This window comes from Sciurus carolinensis, chromosome 10 (genome assembly GCF_902686445.1).
Source record: "Sciurus carolinensis chromosome 10, mSciCar1.2, whole genome shotgun sequence".
Taxonomy (NCBI): domain Eukaryota; kingdom Metazoa; phylum Chordata; class Mammalia; order Rodentia; family Sciuridae; genus Sciurus; species Sciurus carolinensis.
In genome coordinates this window covers 32480738-32496095 of record NC_062222.1, presented here as the reverse complement: position 1 = coordinate 32496095, position 15358 = coordinate 32480738, and the positions used below count along the sequence as shown (strand labels likewise).

General features: G+C 33.5%; 1 protein-coding gene across 7 annotated transcripts in view; it reads right to left on the bottom strand.

Moving 5' to 3' along the window:
* The window catches only part of Gria2 (glutamate ionotropic receptor AMPA type subunit 2), a 134493-nt gene that overhangs the window by 5069 nt on the left and 114066 nt on the right, over window positions 1–15358 (bottom strand). For all 7 annotated transcript variants that reach the window (XR_007110508.1, XM_047566548.1, XM_047566543.1 and 4 more), the window contains exon 12: window positions 14575–14773. Coding sequence is in view for 6 of the 7 variants with exons in the window: in XM_047566548.1 (XP_047422504.1) it covers window positions 14575–14773 (199 nt within the window). In the remaining variant the exon portion in view is untranslated. The remainder of the gene's footprint in view (window positions 1–14574; window positions 14774–15358) is intronic.

The window sequence follows — 15358 nt, the reverse complement described above, 5'->3', positions numbered from 1 at the left end:
ATGGAAAATTGAAATTGAAAACTTACTTTAAAAACTCATAAAAAAAAAACTCACGAGATTTGGGGGGGTTCTTATTTGATGTTTATTCCAAGGAATTTTAAAATTATAACCTTTATCTTACAGAAAGCAAGTCTAAATCAATTCATTATAAGCAGACATATGATAAATACAGACTTGTTTAGGATGCTGCCCTAGGGAGTCAGGCAGATTTACACATAAAAGCATTTTATTTTGGTGACAATCTGACAATCAAGGGTCAGGCACCAATAGAGTAAGGATAGGTTTGCATCCCAGAGGTTTAACATTCACCTCACAGGGAAAAGAACTAAGCACTGTAGCCTTTCTACACTGTCACCATCTGAATAGGGACAGCTGTACTGAGTCTTGGGTACCATTTCAGCCCAGTGGTCTCTGCAGTGAGAAGACACAGATACCCTCCACACAAAATACTTTCACCCTAAATACATATCAATATTTCTCACTTATTAATACTGTTTCTATCATCAAATCATTTATCTAAAGCACTCTTCCATCTATTTCTGTTATTTGATAATATCACTTCTTGAGATACCAGAATTGAAAATTCATTACCTAGTGAATAAGATTTGCTTTGCACTATGAACACACAACTACAAGATAGTAAGTTCTTCCAGGAACTCAACTAGAAAAACTTTATCATTATGGCTTTCAGTGTGATTGGCACAACATATTTCACAGACTAGGTTCTTAATAAATGTCTGCTGTTGAATATTTTGGGATTTAATTAGGAAAACGATCAGTTTTGCTTTATCTGGATCTTGACCTCCAGTAGAAATTGTCTATATATTTTTTTCTCCTATATTTTGCCTTCCCATTCTCCACCAATTGCAAGATGCTTCAGTATTTGAGTTTGATTAAATTGCATGCAATCTTATTAAATTCCAAAGTCTCTCTGTAATATGAATTCCCATAAAATCATGATGTTGAAATGTTTTGGAACAAAATCATAAGCTGATAAAGAAGAGTTCAAAATGAAATTACACAACTATTTTCTCAAATCATCCATTAACCATGTCAATTATATAGTTTAAAATATCAATTTGGGTGCATTAAAATATTACATGAAATGCTTGTAATGAGAATATTGTTTGAGAAAAACCAAACATTAGCAATGAAATTTTGTTTCATTCACAAAAGCTTTCCATTAATTTTAAGAATATTTCTCAAATTACAAAGATATTATTTCTAGGAATTAATAGATTTTAAAATGTAATACAGAAAAATGTATCTAGCTATAGTATTTTGACTTGAGTTTCTTGATCTCTATCTTTGTAGTTTTGAACTATTTAAAAAATATATAAGCTCTGGCAAGTTACTTCATCTAGAGGCACAAGTTCTGTTAAGATAAACCATTTTTTTAATGAGTTTCACAGATACTGCAACATGCATGACATGTTTTTTTTAAACTGATCAGAATTTTATGATGTAATGGTAGAATAATAAAAACCTATATATTATCCAAGACCTTAAAATGAACATTGCTAATGATACATCAGGTTAAAAGTAGCTTTTTTTCATAAGTAAGAAATTTTGTGTTACCATATGTTTTTCTAATGAGTTAATTAATTTGTCACCTGTTAATTTACTGTTTACTTCTTTTAAAAAGTTAATGAGTTCACCACAGTGACTCTCATCATCATTTATATCCACAAGACTGGGATCCTAATTAGAATAAGATATATCCCATGCTTGTTTAAATATATCAAATGGATTCTACTGCCATGTATAGCTAAAAACCTAAAAGGAACAAATAAAAAAAATTTTTAAAAGTTAGTGAGATGTTTTCATAACCATTTGTCTTTAAGAAGTATTGTTCGAACAAATTTGACCATAGGTTCACACCTAGATAGTTCTGATATGGTTATGTCATAGAGAGTCTGATATGGTTATGTCAGAAACCACCATTCATTAGAGTGAGATATTTGTTGATTTGTATTTCATAACTACTTTTTAAAGAACAAGAAGAATCAGACCACATCCTCAGTAGAGATTCCAGCCTCTGAACCATTCATTTCTTAGGATATATTTACAAATATGCTTTTAAAAAAATAAAGATTTGTATTTCAGGTTAAAAAATTCCTGTGTGGTCAGCTAAGGTAATATAAATAATGCCCTCTGTTAAAGTTCTGAATTCCAGCAATTCATGTTACATGTGTACAATATCCTATATCAAAAGCACCTGGAAAAATATAAGCAATTGTCTGGAAAATTCAAATCAAATACTGATCAAATTGTCTCAATTAGCCCCTTCGTGTGGGCTTAGAAGATTAACAGGCAGCAATGATGTTCACTACCTTCCTAAACCATGCCTAAATTTGAGCACATTTTAGCACAGTTGAAGAGCGAACACATGCAAATCATCCTGACTTTTTAAAGAAAGTGCATATTTTCCTATCATTTGTAATTCTAATATGAGTTTGGATTCAGTGAAAAGACCATTATGCAATACAGAAAGAATCCATGATATTGTTTCTAATGGCTCCATAACATTTTTAATTATGAAAAAATATATGCCATAAAATTTAACACTTAATCATTTTTAAGTGTACAGTATATACATGTTGTGCTAAATTAAAATGCTCCATGTACATTTTCATGTGTTATGAGAAGTGTGCTGTATTTAGCACCATTGTACAAATTCCATTCATACGTTGTCCTCCTTTAGCTCATGGAATCCCAATGCTTCTCCTATTTTCTCTTACTTCTCAAAACACTTTGTTCTTTTCTTCCCTACTTCCTGACTTTTAAAAATGCCTACATAGTAAGGCCACAGCTTTTCTCTTGCTACAATTGTCTTGTAATAGTTTTGCAAAAATAATTTTACAGTCATTTACATTTTAATACCATTTACCTTTAATATATAAAACTAAGCAAACTATTGAAACATGAAGATTTAAAAGTCAATATTATTTCAGCTTAATTCAAAGAGACACTGGAATACTGAAAACTCATAACAATTCAAAAGTGAAAGGAACATTTAAATTAAAATATTAAGATTCCTTTGATTCAATTGTTTTATGTTGGAAATTATGTTTTAATAGAAGGGGGCAATAAATGCACTATGGGGGGGATCCAACTGTTAGTACATTTTTTAAATATTTAAAATATTACTTTATATTGACATTCCTTTGTTCATTAAGTTCTATTAAATTTTGATATTACAACTATATTCCTGTATTTAAAAGATTTATATTGAAATTCTCAGTTCCATGAAGTCAAGAATCAAGTGAGTGGAAAATATTTTTGGAATCATTAATATCAGACGTGTTAGGTAATTATGAACATTTCACATGGGTTCTCACGTGTTTCCTTCTTTTTTTTAATTAAAATTCAATATGTGAGTAACTTGTAAAGGGTTATAACATTTTATAGAAGTGTGGTTTGATTTGTTTGTTTTCATGAGGATTTTTCCATATGACTAATCCATCATTAAAATTTTTTTCAAATAAAAAAGTTTCAAACAATATTGAGGTCCACATTAAACTATGCTTCTAGCCTAGAATGATACAACTTCTCAGCTTCTTAAAAATTTAAATGGCATTTATTAAAGTAATTTTAGCAGTTTCAAATTTTCAAATGATTAATACTATAATAGACCTTACAAATCTCATGTTACGTTCCAAGCCCTTTAATTAAGGAACAAACTCAGAAAGATTTTCTATAACATTTCCTATAACAGCAGATTGTTAGCTCATAGAAGAACCAGAAATGAATTCCAGATAGCCATATCTTTAATCATGTACACACACACACTAAACTGAGACACAATGCTTAGATAATGTTCTGTTAAGAAGTCACTTGAGAATATCATAAAACTTTAGAAAAATCCAGGTAAATAATTGTATATATAATATATAATTTATTTATAGGCTAACAGAAACCTGAGTAAATTATATTTTCAGTAGCATTTTAATCAACTAAAAGTAAAGCTCAATCTCAGAACTCTTTGGGCATTCTGAAGTTACTCTCAGATATGATAAATAAGTAGTTAAATTAATGCATGCATTATTAATACAGTCATATTCTTTGGTAATTTTCTCCTTGGAAAACAATGTTCTTTAAGTTTGAAATGCAAATGTATTTCCATGTGTTTTCATTCCCTAATGAAGGGCAAGTGATATCATTAATGGAATATCCTACTAATTAGATCTTATGTATTAACTACATATGTGCATATGTGTGCATACAAAGTGAATTGATAGTGAAAGGGGGAGAGCAATTATTATTCCAACATCTTTTATTTTAATAGGGTTGCTTAATCGGCCCATTCAAGGTCTGTTGTTAACAAAGAATAGCTTAGGTATCATCATCAGGGTTTTTTTATTTTTTTATTTTTTTGGTACCTGGGATTGAACTCAGGGGTGCTTAACCACTGAACCACATCACCAACCCTTTTTTTTATATTTTATTTAGAGACAGGTTCTCACTAAATTACTTAGGGCCTCACTTAGTTGTTGAGGCTAGCTTTGAACTCGTGATTCTCCTGCCTCAGACTCCAAAACTTCTGGGATTACAGGCATGTACCACCACACCCTGTTCATCAAGGTATTTGACAACATATCTCACAGTATCTTTGTGGATTAAAGAATGAGGATTATCAGAATTTAGTGAGTTTGCAATAAAAATATACTGAAAAGCATGGGCTATTATGTATTAATATGCAAATACTGATATGAATGGAAGCTGTCACCTTACCATCGAATCTAAGACACAGTCCCATTTGTCCAGTATTTTAGTTTACAATTTTTTGCTGACAAAAAGGGCAAATGTTTGGAATATTTGGAATATTTGCTTTTTATGTCAAATTTGCAATATTATGGTAGATGATAGAATCAATATTAAAATTATATGGGCTTGCAATGATAAGCCAAAAACCAAGGTGAAATTTAACAGGGATAAATACAAAACCCAGCATGTGGCCTCAATCCATTTACATTCACAGAATGGAAGACATGAGGCTTACCACAATCCATATTTAAATTACTCAAGTTTTCAGTAAACCACAAATGTAGGACAAACTATTAATTCAATGCATTTACCATAGAAGTTAATAAACTTGAAGGTTTGAAATATTATAGAGTCTAGATATTATTTAAATATGAGCTGTCCCACAAAAGCTGATGTAACAGACAGTGTAAGAAAGTTTTGAGGTAAAATGATTAAGTCACAAGAGCTTTAACCTAATCAGTGCATTAATCCACTGATAAAGATTAGCTGGGTAGTAACTGTAGTCAGGTAGTCTGTAACTGGAAGAAGTAAGTCACTGGAGGGATGCCTTTAAGGTTTATATTTTGTCTCTGGTGAATGGAGCTCTCTCTGTTTCCCAGTTGTTATGTCTGAGCTGCTGTCCTCCTCCACGGCCTTCCACCATAATGTCCTGCTTCACTTGGGCCCAGAGCAATGAAGTTGGCCATCTATGGACTGAGACCTCTGAAACTGTGAGCCCCAAATAAACTTTTCCTTCTCTAAAATTGTTCTTGTCAGGTCTGTTGGTCACAGTGGTGAAAGCTAACAAAAACACCAGATAACAGAATTTGAAATGCCAATGCTTGGGTCATACAGGGTATGTAAGTGAACTAAATGAGCAGGGATGGAGTAAGGAGAATGGTTAGACTGTACTGACTGCAGAATGCATGCCTTAGCAACAGGGTGTTTTATTCTGTTTTGTTTTCACGTAAATGTGTTGCCTGAAGAACACAAAGGCCCAGGTTGAAAGTGGTCTGAAATTTGAATTTTCAGGCTCAAGTCAACATCCTTGATAAGTAGACCAGATCACACTGTAGTTCTAGATATCAGTTGCAAACATAACATTAGCAAACCTGCATTCCAAAGTTAGAGGAGCCATAACAAAGGCTTCAAAAACAAGTTGAAAGAATGAGAGAATTCAGAATTCTGAGTGAGAAAATTTAAGAAAGCAATGGTAGTTATCTCCCTATATTTTATATTTATATTTCCTGTCAAATGGAAAAGCAAAAAATTATGTAAGTCAGCATGAGGACCAATGAATGAAAATATCTGAGAGGCAAGTTTTAATTTCAAAAGAACTTTAAAAAAATTATAAGAATAAAATCTAAAGCAAAATGGAATTTGAAGATAAGAAAAGTAGTAGGTTAAGATTCATAAGGCATGTTCAAGAATACTTTGAATGGTGAAATCATTAATGCTATATTTCCAATATGAACAGAATTTGGGAGCTAATTTGCAATTGAATCCCTATGTTTCAAGATGGGCAAGGCCATCACAGAGCACCATGATGCAGAAGGAACTTCTCTGCAATGTGAAAGCAGGCTTGTAAAATATTTTAATGGAGCATTTTGATCCAACTTCAACAACTTTCAAGTGTATGAGTGTGTGTGTTTAAGCAATTGAAAGATGGATGTAATGAATAAAACCTGATCGTGTTGATTAATTGTTCTAGCCTGAAAGGCTACGAGACTCTTTTTTGTATAAATGAACAAATTTTCAGTGCAGCACAATTTTTTTTTTTTTTTTTTTTTAAGAAAACAGACACTGCAAGACAATTTGCACTGTGCTCTATGCCCAGCTGCTAACACTTTAACATCTCTACCTGCACCATTTTTATGCTCCATACTAGTGTTTCAATACTCTGGGGTTATGAAAAAGAAAGAAGGCAGCCCAACACAATGGCCAAATTTCTTCTAACAATCTTAAGAAAATTTGATTTAAGGAAAAAGAGGACTCCAATTGATTTTAAAATAAGCAAATAAACAAAAACTCTGCAATTCAAGGGAAGTAACATAAAAAGACACACATTCACAAAATCAGGCAACACCAGGAAACTATGGGCCTTGATGGAACACAATGAGCCCTGTGGTTTATCAGTCTGAATCCCTTCAGTAAATCAATATGATGACATCATAGGGCACAGATAGATGAGAATGGGGGAACACAAGGTTAAGAGAATAATTCTATAAAATGGGCCCACTGTACTGACCCCTACACACTTTCTTTGCCAAAAAATCAGTTTGCCGGCAGCCCCACCTGGACTAAGCAGATAGGAGATGTCACATTTCTCAGCAAACTGAAGCAACGGCAAAGGTCAGGTAGTCAGCGTAAATAATAAATGATGGGGGTCAAAAGAAGATGAAGACTGGTTATCAAAGAGAGAACACTGGGTTGCTAACAGTTAGCCTCATGATTGTACTCCTCGGCACTTTGGGTTGCTAACAACGTCCCTGTCCCTGCCCTTGGTCACTATTATGGGGAAGAAAGAGAATACAATAATTAAAAAGAGGGGTTCTGGGGCTATAAAAGAACAAGACCCACCCTCTCCCATGGACACCCAGCTCTGGGGCAACTTCTCTTCAGAGAAGTCTGTTTCTGTACCATTCTTAAATAAAACTTGTTTTCTATGCTTGCCTCCATGTTTTCAGGCGTTTAATATTCAACACTGGGGAACAAGGATCTGTTCCTGATCTCCAAGGCAAGTATCAGCATATTCTACATGGTTTTCCCTTAACTATCACATTATTAACCTCATATGCAGAAAGTGTATCTGTGTCACAAAATAAATGTTTGTTAAAGTGTTTAGTATTCAGGATTGTACCCAGGAGCCGTCTACCTCTGAGCTACATCTCCAGCCCTTTTTATTTTATTTGGTGATAATCTCACTAAATTGCACAAATTGACCTCAAACTTAAAATCTTCTGGCCTTGGCCTCCAGAATAGTTGATGACTGATTCATGCCTGCTTGAAATAGAGGTTTAAAGACACTAATCTAAATCTTTCTGTTAAAACAATCAAAGATGTTTCATCATTAAACACTGCCTTCCATTTAAAAGACTTAAGTCAAGTTCATGTTCTTTTTGCCATTTCAAGAATGAAATTTCAGTAAAAAAAAAAAGACTTGGAGTACAATTTTATATATGTGTATACATATACATATATGTATATATGAAAAGTAATTTCAGATTTCATATTTATATTCATAATATGCTAGCAAAATTACATGCTAGAATGATAAATTAATGTCACATTTTTCTTTAAAAATAAAAAATCAATTAAAGAGCTCTCACTTTTTTTTGTAAACAATATTTATATTTAGTTGAGATTTTATTCTAAATAGCACAATTCAATTCTCTCCTGCACAGAGCTCTCTGGCTATGTTTATTATCATGTTTGTTTCCACAACTGGTGTGGAAAATTCAGTAGAGACAAGCAGAGATGATTCTTTTTCTTACAACAAAAAAGTGAATTGAACATTAAGTCATCTGGAGTACCTGTACAGTTTATTCTGAAATTCATCTTCATTCTGGAGAATCCAAATGGGAATTTTAAAAGGGTTTTTTGAAATGAGAGATCAAATTTCTGTACTCTTTTAACTTTTCCTGCTACATTAATTGTTCTCATGATCTGCAGGTGGTGTTAAAAGTAGTACCTTTTTTGTTGTTGTTGTTGGAACAATAAAGTTCCTGCAACCTGATCTGAGTCAAAGTGTTAAGCCAGTAGAACACAAGCTGGTTCCCTCAATGACCCAGCTGGATAGAAGAGAACACAGACATTTGCAGAGAGTAGCTATGGGATGAAAAGTCACTAAAATAACCTGTTTTCCCTGGAAGAAGCTATCACTTTGTACGACAAGTATAATTCAAGAAGTAGACAAGCCATTTCCCTTTCTTACTACTTGGGCCACTGAAAACAATTGTTCAGTTGACCTCTTATACATTTCTTTAATCATTCAGTACTATGAAATTTGAGAACCACTATATGAACTGCATGGACCTTAAAGGGAGAAATACTTTTTAAAGAAAACAATGGCAAAGTCATCTAAAATTTTGACCTTCCCTGCTAGGTTCACCCAGCTAGAGTCAACTGAAATGAGACAGAGGACAGAGGCTCTTTCCAGACAGCTTAGACTGATTATACCCTTAGTCTTCACAAACTCAGTGCTTTCTCAGATGTTCTGTGGAATGGTGAGAAAAATTAAAATGTCAGAGAAAGAAAAACTGCCAACCAGGGAGGAAATGATTCAACTTGTACTGGATCATCTAAAGAAGGCTTGGGCATGAGAGTTGTCAGCTGTGCAGATTGTTCTGCTATAATAAAGCCCCCAAAAAAATCCAAGGAAGAGAAATTGGTAATAGATATGACTAACCATGCATGAGCTGACTTATATGCACAGTGCTATTTATTGCTTATGTACTTACACTCAGCATGTATCTAATGCCTACTAATTTAGAAACTATTTAAATATTTAAGCATGAGTGAAGGTCTCTAAAGAATCTATTCTGATATGAGTAACTTTCCATATATACGGGAATATATACAGCTATACTCATTTCATTTTTGAAAGATTTGAAAGGTGGAATATATATGTGTATGTACTGATATGTAGAAAGCTAAACAATCATATTCCTGCTTGCACATAAATGGGTAATACTGTGAGAATAATTATTAGCAGTACCACAAGTAATAAAACAATATGGAAAATAATCCCAAATTAGTGATAGCTCTTCTACGTAGTATATTGGTGAAGAAATCATGCTGTATTATTGCTAAATGCAAACAATAAATGAAAAAAATGTCACAATAGAGTTCTATAAGGGAGTCACATTATATAATGGCTAGAACATTTTTACCTGTAAATATGTTTCAATAATGTATTTATGTGGAAATATATATTGGTGTATCTTATGCCACAGAGGGAGTAAGAAGGAAAGATTGCTCCTCTAAAAAGAAAATCCTAATTATTATCATTCTCTGGTAATCATACATGCATATATTATGTGTGTGTGTGTGTGTGTGTGTGTATATATATACACATATATATAAACACACATTTAAGTGAAATGACTAATTTGAAATTCTCATATATATACAGGAGAGTTTCAAATTCATTTCACTTAAGTAAGGAACAGTTGCCTATATACTAGTTGTCTATCATTTATACTATTTCAAAGCTCTGTAAAAACACTGTGATGTTGGATAACAATAGCATACTTTAATGAATTTAATCATTAAACTTATCCTTTTCAAATGGGAATGATTTGCTTCACTAAGTAAGCAGAGGAAAATCTTTATTTTGACAATGGTTTAGAATCTTTTCTTTATAAAATTGACATCATTAGATATCTTTTTCAGAGAATATACTGTGTCTCTCATCCTCGCAGAAGAAAGAACCACAGGAAATAAGCAGGTTACTATGTGTAGGCTTTAGGATAGGGATGAGGAAGCAGTCCCGATCTACACGTTAATCACGGTGCCACGTGGATTGATGGATTGACAGGCCAATGATAGTTTTGTATACTAAAGTCATTTTCTGTCCTAAAAACCTAAGTTTCGTGGGAACATAATGCACACATATATATATATATATATATAATCATTATCTACACAAAGTCACATAATTGAAGATCTGTCCTATTTTAGTGAGAGAAGAAATTATCAAAATGTGAAATCTAAAAATAGTAGTTTCTAATTGAAAGCCTAATTCTTTCTTAATTATAGGTGGGCTACAGGGGCACTATAATTAGGATGATCAGCAACTCCAAAATGATTCAGATGTTATCATTCACTTTATATAAGAAAATGTGCATGGGTTCCACAAACTATAACTGCAGAACCTGAAGTTGCAACTTACTGATACCCTGTCTCAAAATACAAAATAAAAAGGGCTAGAATATAGCTCAGTGGCAGAGTGCCCTTGGGCTTAATTCCACCCCTAAAAAATTTCAAATGGCAAAAGTTTCTTCTTCTGCATGTAATTAGTTATCTTACTGGGTTGTGGGTCTGAGGGTAAGTATAACAGGCAGTCAGAGAACAAAGTGTCTTGCTTCAACCTACTTCATCTACATTCTCTTTCCTTGGAGACTGGGCACCATTGCAATCAATCTGTCAGCCTTCACCCTGTTCTGAATGTACCTTACAGAGATTCCAAAGTCCCTAGAGTCAAAGAACAGTTGAGAAAGATATAAGATGAATCTTAATTTTTGGAATGCCATTTCCTTTGCAACATTTTCTCCCAGAAACTTAGAAATTCAGCTATACTATAGTTAGCAAACTGCAGTACAACTTAGGATTTCAGAAAAAAATACTAACAAATATCAAATATTTTTGTTTTTAAAAGTCTCTGAATTGTTTTCATCTTGTTTAATAAATTGCACATAACACTCTTGTGAATAGAAATTATGTGCTCAAAAGGAAATTCATTGTTCAATATCCCTATATTAAAGCAATAATTTCTGAGAAAAGGTATGAAACTTGATGGATACAGCTGGAAAGCTACAGTACCACAGTCAACTTTTCTGGGGGTCAGAAACAAAAATAAGATTTTCCTCACTATTATCATCATGGCACCCAGTTATAAAATATTAATACAGATAGCATAGTTGCTCAAAATTAGTTACAAACTAGATAGATCTTTTTATTTAATCCACCTTGGAGAAACAAATCTTTTGTATACATATTTTTTCAAATCTCAACCATATCATATATTTCAATGAAATAATATGATGAGCTCTTATTCTATTTAGTAATATGTGTTGCTGTATTAGCTTTTGTTTTCTGACAAGCACAATAAATACTGTGGTTTCTGTGTATTTCTGAGCCCACATTCTTCTTTCCTTAGATAAGAGGAAGTTGGCTACAATGTTATGTGGGCTGAGACTTAGCCTATGTCATTTCATCAACAGTTCTTTTGGAAATACTGAAAGGAACTGTGAGGACCTGCCTGCATTTCAGCCATTACTGATGTTCTAGCATTACATAAGCAAGCATGGATGTCACCAAGAACAGAGCAAGGCAGCAGTGAAATAAATCCAAGACCTTGCCATATAAGGAAAAACAGTGCATGAGAAAAATTCAGGTCAGGAGTAAAAGATCTCAGCCCATTTACTAGCTGCCTGAATTTGTCATGTCCCCCAAATTATCTCAGCTTTAGTTTAAAAATGTATAAAAGTCAAACAAAAATCATTTCCCTAATGAATTGGTCTGTTTTCTATTGTTATAACAAGTTACTCAAGGTTGGGTTTTTATTTTGAACAAAAGTGTTAATAAGTTCAGAGGTTCGGAAATTGAAAGTCCAAGATTGAGTAGCACCATCTTTTTGGTCTCTGGTGAGGGCCTACTTAGCTGTGACCCAACATGGTGGTTAGAAGGGAAGGGAAATGGTCATATGCAAAAGAGACCAAGTGCATGGGGCTAGCCTCACTTTATAACAATTCACTATCACAGGAACTAACCAGAATCCCATGAGATATACATAGTTCCTTCCAAAGGCTGTGCCACAAATAACCTAATCATCTTCTACTAGGCTCTGCCCTTAGAGTTTCCACCACCTTTCAACATCATTAGACTGGGGATCAACCATCTAGCCCATGAATCTTTTGGAGGCAACTTAAACCATAAAAAAACCAGAGCAACTATCAGACAGAAATATTGTGAGGTTCAAAGCAATAAAGCATAGGAAACTGCTTTGGGAACCAATGGCAATAAGAAGTATTGGTTTTCCTAAATATCCCCCATAATTTCTATATTACTGTAGGAAAGGTAAACTCTATGACTTTATGAAAATTCCACAACTTCAAATTGCAAATTCATTCTCCCTGGGATTCATGCATGGAAACAATGTTGCAAATTTCTTTGCCAGAGTCCTCTAGTTTTCTCTTCTTGTCTATTAGAGAATTTGAGTATATCCAGTATGAAATCCTGGCATCTTACTGAGTAAGGCATGTTTCTGTGATGGACTGAGTTAAGGTACACTGAAAAGTTCTGTAATGAGGATGTATAGTGGTGGAAAGTAGTTGATGCCACTGTTTTTACACAAGGCGATACCCACTTCTTTGAACAGATGCCTGCTCACAAGAGAGCATCTACAAACAATATAATTTTACTCAATAGAAGTACCACCCAGTAAACCAGGTCATAACAGATTCCTGTATCATTTACAAATCTCATTTACTTCAAAGAGTATCTTATTTTCCCAAATAAGATAAAAGCATGGGCTGGGGCTTTAGCTCAGAGGTAGAGTACTTGCTTCACATGTGTGAGGCTCTGGGTTCTATCCTCAGCACCACATAAAAACAAATACCAAAAAAAAAAAAAAAAAAAGAAAAAGAAAAAAGATATTGTGTCCATTTACAACTAGAAATAATTTTTTTTAAAAAACATAAAAGCAAGTCACATTATATATGACATATGCTTCTAAAGAAGAAACATTCAATATTCTAATTTATTTTAATAAATCTATTGTTATTATGAAACTAGAGCACTATAGTATAGCCAAAGTATCCATACCTATATTACATGTAAGTCCAATATCATTTCAGCTATTTGTCTTTGAAGGTTTGGGCATGGGGACTAGGGACTGAATCTCGGGGCTTCATGCATGCTAGGTAAGAACTCTATCATCAAGTCACATCCCAGCCCCAACATGTAGATTGAAATGATCATAGATTGTCATTAGTAGCAAGTTTATATTATCATGTTTATACTTAGATCCTCCTTGAAGCTAAAAAAACTGCTGGCAGACCACTCTTCCCCACTTAAATTGAGGTACATATGAAAGCACCAAGGTCCACACTCCCCCTGAACCAATTTCTAACTTTCTGTCATTATCTGTGATTTTGCCCCTAGCACTTTTCCTTCCATCTAATATGTTACAGCCAGCAGAAGTTATTTGGAAAAGACACCAGGGATAACAAGTAAGAGACAGCCTGCAAATTACAATCTGCTGCTTCAGCGTTTGGCCAATTGGGGGTCCCAATCCTAATTATGAAATATATTGGCCATGATCTCACAACAACTCAGATACATTCAGAGATGCTTATGGATTATCAGAGATCATCACACATCATATACGCTGGTTTAAGACAGAGGTTAATCATCTGTATTTAAGCATTTTAGCAGGATGAGTTCTTTTATATAAATGATAGTAAAATGAAAGAAAATTATCCTAGCATCAAACCCTGGTCTTTTCCCATAAACAGAGAATCACAAATTAAAAGAGAAATATTAACCTCCATCTGATAGACACATTATGATTGTGTGACCTATTTTAAAAGTAGAGGGTCTTTGTTAGCCTCTCCATGGAGGGTTTGCATGGAAAATTCAGAATATTCACTTAAGAACGTAATCTGTTTCCTGACACAGAATTAGCATATATGGTTTCAATGTGGATCTTTCAAATATAAACTGTGCAAGAGAAATTCAATCTTATTTTAGTAAAATAAAATAAAAAGGATACCCTTGTTTAAAACACATTAATGATCAAAACTTAACTATATTTTGTTTCAATTTTGTTCCAAAAGGACCATTAATCTTTATAAAAATTAAAATTTCATTGCAACATTATGGTTTCTCTCCTGAGGAGTTAGGCATCAACACAGAAACAGAGCTATGCAGAGGGGCAGGGAAGGGTCAGAGAAGAGACATGTTCAAGAGCAAAAACAGAGAGACTGACAGGGTAACTTTCACACAGTACCTTGGCATAGATCATGGAACAGGGAAGAAGTGACAAAATTTAAAGAAATTAAATTTTAAGTACAAAATCAGAAGCCACAAAGTAGTGTGTCTTACCCTGAAAAACTCTTTAGTGGAGCCAGAGTCTAATGTTCCATAAGCAATTTCTGTTTGCTTAGAAAGATCCTCAGCACTTTCGATGGGAGACACCATCCTCTCTACAGTCAGGAAGGCAGCTAAGTTAGCCGTGTAGGAGGAGATTATGATCAGGGTAAAGAACCACCACACACCTCCAACAATGCGCCCAGAGAGGGATCTAATAACAAGTATGAAATGGATTTGTAAAGTGAAATGAATGACCTAATTAAAAAAAACAAGTTAGCAGTAATATGCAAATATTGACTTATATAGGAATATTTCATTTTATACTTTTACATATTTCTACTAGTTAATGAATTTAGAAATTATTAAACATTTTGGGCAAGGAGTACAGATTGACTAAATCTGATAACATACCCTGAGGACAAAACTTGAGAGTCCTGGGATTCTTTCAAAGTTAAAATGCCCAAATATTTTATGGTATGAAATTCCATAATGAAGCAATTTTAAGAAATGTACAAACAATTCATCCAATATCATACTACTTTATACACTCATGACATAAGTAAACATGAAGAAGAGAACCTTAGAATATCAGCAAGACTCATAACAATGTTTACAAACAAAATCGAACTATTTTAAAAAATGAGAGTATGCACCATGGATGTAAGTTTAAACAAAGAAAAAAAAAATCCCTCCCTTTAATGCACCAATCCCCCAAAAAGGCCCAAAATTTAATTAGATTTTATGTGTGTAAAATAGGTATTTGATACAGTATAAGAGAGAAAATGGAAAAAATAAT